The sequence below is a fragment of the Macadamia integrifolia genome, chromosome 7 (assembly GCF_013358625.1).
Source record: "Macadamia integrifolia cultivar HAES 741 chromosome 7, SCU_Mint_v3, whole genome shotgun sequence".
Taxonomy (NCBI): Eukaryota; Viridiplantae; Streptophyta; class Magnoliopsida; order Proteales; family Proteaceae; genus Macadamia; species Macadamia integrifolia.
The window spans coordinates 149093-157974 of record NC_056563.1 but is presented as its reverse complement, the minus strand read 5'-3'; the positions used below and the strand labels follow the sequence as shown (position 1 = coordinate 157974).

The 8882-nt window shown below is 37.7% G+C and overlaps 1 protein-coding gene across 1 annotated transcript in view; it reads right to left on the bottom strand.

Annotated features, from left to right (window-relative positions):
- Nucleotides 1-1639, bottom strand: part of LOC122084148 (putative UPF0481 protein At3g02645) — a 3213-nt gene extending 1574 nt beyond the window's left edge. Inside the window, exons 1-2 of the mRNA XM_042652228.1 lie at nt 1496-1639; nt 91-813 (exon numbers count right to left, since the gene is read on the bottom strand). Of these exons, the coding sequence (XP_042508162.1) occupies nt 91-813; nt 1496-1639 (867 nt within the window). The remainder of the gene's footprint in view (nt 1-90; nt 814-1495) is intronic.
- Nucleotides 1640-8882: the final 7243 nt, after the last annotated feature.

The window sequence follows — 8882 nt, the reverse complement described above, 5'->3', positions numbered from 1 at the left end:
TTCTAAAGGCTGCTTTAGGATGGAAAACCCAGGTAATTTAGAAAAGAAATTAGCAGGTGTGGAAATTAGTACTCTTGTAACATTACTTACTGGACCTTCTGTTAATTTGGATAGCAGATTCCGGATCAAATCCAATACTTGAGTTGAATCTTTGATCTCTTCTACAATCTCATCAACAGTGGGAACATCAAGTCCATCAGAGACTAATTCGATGGCGAATTCGGGTTGTTCTTCAGATTTGGGCACAATCATGTGGTACAGAACATCTAGCAAGTGTGAATGCTCTGTGAATTTGATGCTTGAGAAATTCATCATCTTGAATGGAGATACCTCTTTGCATAAACCAATTAAAGAGGCAATGAGTGTCACATCTGCTGCTTCTAAGGAGGAATGCTGGAGTTCTAAGACCTTCCTCATTAGGAACAGTGGGATTTGATTTTCAAGCATCACTATATCTCTAAGCATAACATAATTACTAAAATTCTTGCCTGCATGAAATTCTGTTTGGACTTTGCCTTCTTTGATGGCATAAATTTGGAGGAACTCAAGCAAGAAGCATGCATCAACTGCTAACATCCATGCTAGTGCTTCACCACTTAAATCAAGGTACTTGTTGTAGCAACCTCGGATCTTTGGCATGAGCTTCTTCATTTCTTCGACGAGGTTTTCGAATTTCAGGCTCTGGAATTGTCTTTGGGCTCTTCTTTCTGCAGCAACCTTGTGGCATTCTAGGGAGGTAAAGCTCCAAAAGGACAAAAGGCCAAATGGGTCATGCATGAGTACAGGTTGAAAGGAAATACACCCCCAAACAGCCTAGATTGGAGCACAACCAGTATTCAGTTCTATTTGCATCTGTGTTTTTATTTTTCCTTTTCGTCTTTATCTGTATTGATGCGATTTACTTTTTATCATCTTTTCGTTTGTTTACCGAACAGGTGGGTTTTTTTGCAGAATATTTCAGAAGAGTTACTGTGGGAAGAAAACAAATGTTTGAGGGCTAGCGAGACTGAGTTCCTTTGGGGATGAATTGGGTCCATTCCCTTTGAATCCAAGACCAAAACCGACCTGCTGAGACAGCTCATGTGACCTACTTCTTTTTTCTACTTCTACTAACCCTTCTGATGTGTCCCGTTCTTCATTGATTATCTTAAACTTCCGAACCTATTTTACTCCACACAAGGCGGTTCCCTTTTAATGCAAAACCAGGTTCCCTTTATATAATAGGAGGTTTTTCGAAGATCAATAGTATCCATCAACTTTAGGTGGCCCGGCAGACGTTGAAATTATAGAAAAATAGGTTAGAGGAGAAGCTGAATAGATAGAAGCAAGAAGAAGAAAGGGGCAAATCGGTGTTCACCTCTCGATCTGAAGAGAAGAAGAAAGGGGGCAAAACCCTAAAATTTGTTGGGGTGGTATCTTTTAGACCCGTTTGGTGGGGAATGAAGCAATCTGGCTTGACAGACAATAGAGTTTTAGGGATATTGAAGATACATACTGGGAAGCCAGCATCATCTTCGAGTTCTTCCTCCAGCATTTGACGGATTTGAATGACCCACCGGTGCTCATCAACGACGCCATTATTCGAATTTGAAGTCATGGTTGCAGTCTCTGAAGAGTTCATGTTTGTTTCCTCATCCATGGATTAAAGCTAGATGGAAGTCCTGCAACATGAAGCTACCACGTATATATATATATATATATATATATAAAAGGTTTCCAAACACATAAATAAATAAATAAATAAAACAAAACAAACCCGATAAAGAAAAGGGAGAATTTTTTCTTCACTGAGTGGTGAGGTTCACCGCCCAATCGTACGGTTCACAAACCCTTCTGCATGTCTCTTTCAAACCTAGCTAGGAAAACTTTTCCTGCACCTCTTCTTGCAACAACTTGGACATTGCTAATGGTTCCAAGAGAGACCAAACCAAACTGGCCAACTCAGGACTTATTTTTCTTCTTTTTTACTGGGTAGGAACCTACTTCATGCCAGAGAAAGAACGATGCAATTTACAAACATGATTTAGTTTGGAGGCATCCTCAAAACGTGATGGCTAAACCATATAGACTTCTTCGTTGAGAATGATGTTGGTCAAAAAGGAGCATTCTAGAGTTGTGTTGTCATTGTTGACAATTATCTATGTGGTAATGAAGACTGATGGGTTGGAAAATCTAGAATAGTCAGATAGTGACTTGGCAGGGTTGCAAGGGCACGTGACATTGAACGATGATTGTCTGTGGTGGTACGGCAAGCATTGGATGGCAGAGACGACAATGGCATGCACCCCAAAACTGCAATGAGATGGGGCCCTCATGAAGTTCAAAAAAAAAAAAAAAAAAAAAAAAGAAAGTGCCTTCTTTCTTACCGTTCAACATAACTTACAGAGAAGAGCCTTATCGTTTCCATTAGCATCGCATTTATAGAGGCAATAATATAATAAAATTCAAATGAATTGATTCCAACTTATCAATCCACTCTTAGGAATTTCCTGACTCCAAACTTTAATTCTTTTTATAACTGTTCTAATAGATGAAGGTCAACAATCAACCCAAATATCAAAGAGATTTCTAGTGGGAATGTACCCTTGTAATAACTCATTTTTAAATATTTATCATTTATAAATGAGACCGAACAACCTTGGGATCTACATGTCAACAAGATTCAAGTCTCCGTTAATTTTCCAAAAAATTTAGAATAGTATTCTGAATGGATGATTTTCATGTATTTTTTTTTCTATTAATGATGAAATAAGATATTATCTCCATTTGATAAGCCTAATCAAAGTACCAAAACATCATAGACTTCTTTTCTGAAGTGAATTGTAATGAATCATAGTTTCTATTAAAACATGTTGGTCACAGGTTCGAAACTTGAAAACAACCTCTCTAGCAAAACAAGGGGTAAGGCTGCATATATTTGCCCCTCTCAAACCCTACAGTAACAAGGGCTTCGTACATTGGATTGCTCTTTTTTCCTCCATAGTTTCTACCCCCCTTTTAAATATATATATATATATATATAAGGTGTCACTTTTAATTATCAAGAGTTTTGGAAGGATTATTTATTTCCATCTCGTTGCTATTTCAACATTTTATTTCCTGTTCAGATCCAATTTTTGAAGGTCTATTAACATAATGGAAAAATTACATGATTACCCATTTATGGGTTTGTGTTTACAAAATTACCCATGTCAACTTTCCTTTAACAAATTTACACAAAAGGAGAATTGGTATTACAATTCTACCCAAAACAGTAACCGTCGTACCCATGCCTTCATATCCCTATAGGTTAGGCAAATACCTTCCTTCAATCGGTTATGAGAAGTTCAATTTTTGTTTTCACCAGTGTGAGACATAACAGCGGAAAATATTCTACCAAAGTCATCGCTAGAAGAATAGAGGGAGAAAACCTGCAAGTCGCTGAAACTGTTTACGCTTTACTTCCTCCGACCACACCTCATTTGCATTATAGGTGACAAAGATACACCATTTGAGTAACTTCTCTCCTGTATTTGCTAAGCTCTCATCACTTGGGAAGAAAAGAGGAAAACTTCCTGTGAGATAAGACAACAAATGCATTTCTAATTTATTTCCGGGCACCACAAAACAGAAACCTATGAACAATGAACAAAACCATGGTGAGAAGCGAAACAGAGCATAAATGGGATCACAAAGATCAAAATGAATCTCCATAGTCCTGGTCGCGGATTCAACTTTGATGGTCAATTTAGATTCCAAACATAACTCATTACGAGTAAACCTATAAAGAATGTTCAATTTTCTAACACCAGAATCCCCGATCAAGATGATCTAAAACAGACAATCGTACTCGTGATCAACCTTATGGGCCATAGCTAGGCCTCAGATGTATTCTCCAACCCACCAGATACATTCCAAATTCAGAACGAAGAAAAAAAATGCCAAACTCAAAATAGTAATTCAAAATTCTAACAAAACTGAAGAGAACTCTGCTTTCTGCAGCCAGATCCTATCAACAAATAAACTAGATAAACCCTAAGGGAAGTTGGAGGGAAAGGGAAAGAATCAATACCCTAAAACATAGTCCAAAACAATGGGGGAAAATCGGAAGAGATTGTGATGATATTGTCTGCAAGGATTTCCTTTGAGTACTTCATCTATGAAAGGCAGAGTTCGATTTCCAAACTCCCTTATCAATTTTGATTTTAATCCGATTACAATGAGAGGGAAGAAAATTGGAAAACTGAAATTGAGGGAAGGGATGGTTGAGAAAACGAGTCAGGAAGGACCATGGGTTCTTTCGAGACGGACTCAACGGCGACAAAGTGAAAGAAGAATAATTGAGAACGGATTGAACTGCAGCCATGGAATGTCTGAAATACTTTGTATCGGGAATCATGGCGATGTGAACATGGCTTGGATAGAATTGTGGCGATTCGATAAAATTAGGTACCAATACGGGACATTTGGCACTGTTTCTATATTCAGGTGGTCCGACGAAGGTGAGCATTATCCGACCTATCTACTATGCTCACACCGGTGAGAACGAGAATCAGACATCTTAGAACCAATTGAAGGATTTGCCTAACCTATTGGGATACGAGGGGCATGGGTACGGATGTTACTGTTCTAGGTAGAATTGTAATACCTATTCTCCTTTTGTGTAAATTTGTTAAAGTAAAGATGGTGTGGGTAATTTTGTAAACACAAACCCATAAATAGGTAATCATGAAATTTTCTCTAGCAAAATTGGGCATAGGGATCTTGATGGATGTGGATCAAGTCCTCGTATGTTGTTTGATCTACAATTGGATTCCATTGAAAATTAAAATTAAATAAAAGAGAAGAAAGATTACTTGGAATCCAAATATGGATCAAACATCGTACGAGAATAATTCTCATACGAATATTTTATCCGGACCGTTGTCCATTTCGATAGCTTACCTCTTTCTCTCCTAACATTTATCGTTATTGGCATGGCTCGAGAATCAAGGTAAAGCCTCATTATTTGTGTGGGATTTTGTTTTTGGCTATATTAGAGGTGAAGAGTACCAAGTTTCGGTGCACTGTCATACACAAAAGATGAGGGGAATTGTGATTCGTTGTTGTCACGTGTTGAGCAGAAGTTTGGAACATTCATACACCGAGTTATGGTGCATTGTCAAGATTGTGTTTCTGGCTATATAAATCTTGTGTTTATATTTCATCCATCAAAACAATATTGTCTAAAATATGCACCAAGGGATATGGTCGTGAATATTTCAAATCCACTCATCCATGATTATTAGAAACAAGTATGAGCTTAGAGCTGAACCTAGATGTGATCCAACTGTTATTTAGAATTAACTGTTAAGTTTGTTTTGAATTCTTGACCCGTTTTGAAGATTGACTCATTCCGACATATTTTGGTGGCGACCTGAATGGGAAGTTTTCAAAGATCTGTGATGGTTCAATTTGATTGACCGCGACCCAACGGGTTGACCCAGTGACTTGGAGTATATAATGTATTGTTGTCTTGTTGAGAAGGTCATTATAATTTGGGGGGAGGGTTTCGAGTTAGGGTTTCAGTGAGAGTTTTCTCGCCACTGCTTGGGTGTAATCTCTCTTCTGCATAGTGAAACATCTTCTTCTTCACCCAAGGACATAGCACACCACACCAGTGTGTGAACCTCGTTAAATCTCTGTGTTGTGCAGATCTATTGTCTCTTTATTTTCGTATTTCTTGGTATTTGCTCTAACATTAACTACCATGTTCCCTTGCAATCCTAGTGTCACACACACACACACACACACACACACACACACACACACACACACACATATATATATATATATGGAAGTGTTTCCTGAGGGAGAGTGCAGTTTGAGTATTTCAAAATGATTAGTAGGATTGTGAGAAATATTACTTAATTAATTTTAATAAATAAAATAGGACCAGGAGAAACCCCTCTGGCCTACGAATCGTGTGTTTCTTCTCTCTCCAGTTGATCAAGTTCTAGCTCAACTCTGCTTTGGATCCTAATAATGATCTCTCCAGTTGATCAGGTTCAGGCAACTTATCTGTGTTTCTTCCCTGCAGGTGGTAACTGCTAATGTGCAATCGGAGCTTGTTCTAATCACCGGAGTTGCAGATTTACGTTTTGGACTGAAGAAGTTCTCCCAAGTCGGGCGGAGTATTGGGAAAACAGTCAAGTGAATGTTTGTTTATTTTATTTGGTTTTTAATTGTTTGGTTGATCTGTGTTCAGTGGTTTTGAATTAGTCTGTTTTATTACTCTTTGGTATACTGATGCAAACCACCATCCATATACCTTAGGAAATAAGGTCTAAGTATCTGCTAAAATTGAGCAGGAATAGGTTGAACTGTCGTGCAAAATATGGAAGAATCGAAGAGTAGAAAATATAGAGTTCTAGAAAATATTTACATGTGGAATCTAAAGATGAAACATTAAAAACCAGCCATTTAGTTCAAGCAATAACAAAGAAGTAGTGGAACACATAATATACTGAAAAAAATGAAACATAAAATAGGGATATGAAGGAGCCTTAGACCCGATGTATAGAAGTTCTTAACGGGATGAACAATAACAAAAAATTGGCAAAGATGGAGTGAACAGTTGATTATGTTTTGCAATCTTGTAAACTAGTAGCAGTAGAACCTGTAAAAGCGGCTAGAGAATAAGAAAAGTAGAGAGACAAAATAAGGAATTATGTGAGAAAATAAGGTCAACAGCCCTTGCTTCAGATGGGTATAAATGGAGGTCAAGGGACAAGACCAGAGGTAGGAGGAAGAAGAAACTCGAAACATATGCCATTGCCTTTCTTCTTCTGTTTTTCCTCTTAACTCTATTATATGGATCCTTGTTAAGGTAAAATAAATTAGTGAAGCTCTGCTCAAACCTGCTCGCCTACTCTTTGGGGAAGGTTTGGGATATTATAGAGAGAGAGAGAGAGAGAGAGAGAGAGGTGGCTTGGGTATTGTTTCAGTTGAACTAATTTCTATAAAACTAACGGAGATAAACAAAGGCCCTTTGCAACGGCACCCTAATCCCTTATCAGAGACCTTATGTGTGTCTCTGTGTTTGATATCTCGGTGAAGGTGAGTATAAGGGTTAAAATATGAGTTTTTTAATGGCAAGGGTATAATGGTTAAAACATGAGTTTTTTAATGGCAAGGGTATAACGATCATTTTAACTCAACATTTAACAGTGACTCACGATAGGGGGTCTGAGTATTTGAAGCTGCAAACCGATTTGGGGTGTAGAGTTTGTGGATTGAATGTGACTCAGTCGCGGTGGTTCATCTTTTGCAGAAAAAAAAATTCCTTGGAAATTTCGACAAAGGTGGATTAACTGGTTACCCTACCTTGAAAGGGTGGAGTGGAAGATCACGCACTGCTTTCGTGAAGCAAATTCTGTAGCGGATTTCTTGTCAAAGTATGCCACCCGCTTTGAAACCTCTCTGCTAGTGACATCTTGGCTGGCCTTGGTCAAAATGGATCTGGACATGGATGCCTTGGGTCGTCTGAGATATAGACTCCTCTAGCACTCTAATTCAGTCTTCTATGCTTTGTGGAGGAGAGTTGGCCGATGGCTTTTTCTGCTGATGGCATTGCCGAAGGTGGATTAAGCTCGTCTCTGCTCTGCTCAGTTTAATTGTTTATATTTCGCTTGGGTGTTTTTATCCCTTTTGTATTATATTTTTCATCTTCTTTTTAATACAAATGATATTCTAGCAAAAAAAACAATAGGATTAAATTCTGGAACATAATGTGTAATCATTAATTGTCAACTTCTTGGTACTATATTCGATTAAACACTTCATTTATGGCACGCAGTAAGCCAAGCTACTTGCAAGTTGAAATATTCTACATAGAGAAGCAAAAGTTTCAAAGTATTTGAGGTTCATCTCTTACCTAACACACCAATTTTTTTTTTTTTTTCTTTCAATTTTTAACATTTAGAACCTAGAGGTTTCAAGGTATTGAACATGTAAGCTGTCTTCATCCTTAAAGACAAAAAGAAAAAATAAATAAGTAAAATAGAGAACGTGTTTGGCGTGGTGTTAAAATAGGATTAATTCACATCAGCAATAGTAATTTTTTACCTTCTGATGAAGGAAAAATATATTCAAAGGACCAGAGAGAATCTTTCTCACAAATAATAAGGGAAAGAACAAGAAAGAAAAAGGAAAAAAAAAATCCCATGAGAAACTCCAAAACTAGATCATGGCCATGCAGTAGTTTAGAGTTCCCAATGTTATCCACGCTGGCTCATAATTCAAATTGGGTTGGACCAAGTAACCCTGGCCTTGAAAAACTGGCTGGGGGTATAGTTTTAAAAATTAGATTGGATCGGATTGATATCGTTCAAGACTGGTCCTTAATCCTTGACCAATTCGATTCTGATCCAGTGATAAGATATAAAGATAAAATGGCTGAAAAAAAAAATCGATGGTGAACCGATCTGATCCCAATCGATACTGATATGATCCACAATATTAGTCGAGATCGATCTCAAATTTTTAAAACTTGCTGGAGGCAATCTGGTTTGGCTCAAAGTAAACCATCCCCACAGCTCTAAAAAGAGAAATAAAAAATAAAAGAAAGAAAGTTCCAAGCTTGTAGGATGATGCAGCCAAACCTAGACCTATAAAGGCCAGAAGTTTGGCCTGTTTGGTCTGGTCTTGGCACCATGTGCCGGAGGCGGCTGCTTGTGACAATTACCAAATCATTAGAATATAAAATTTTCATAGGTTTGAAATAAAGATACATTCTTGTTAAACATGGAAATTTATTTTTTCCTTCACCACGTGGGAATAAGCTTCATCACATCACCATGGGATCCACAAACCTTATAAGATTTTGTATATTCTTCAAAATACTCCCCCACGCGCAGATGAAA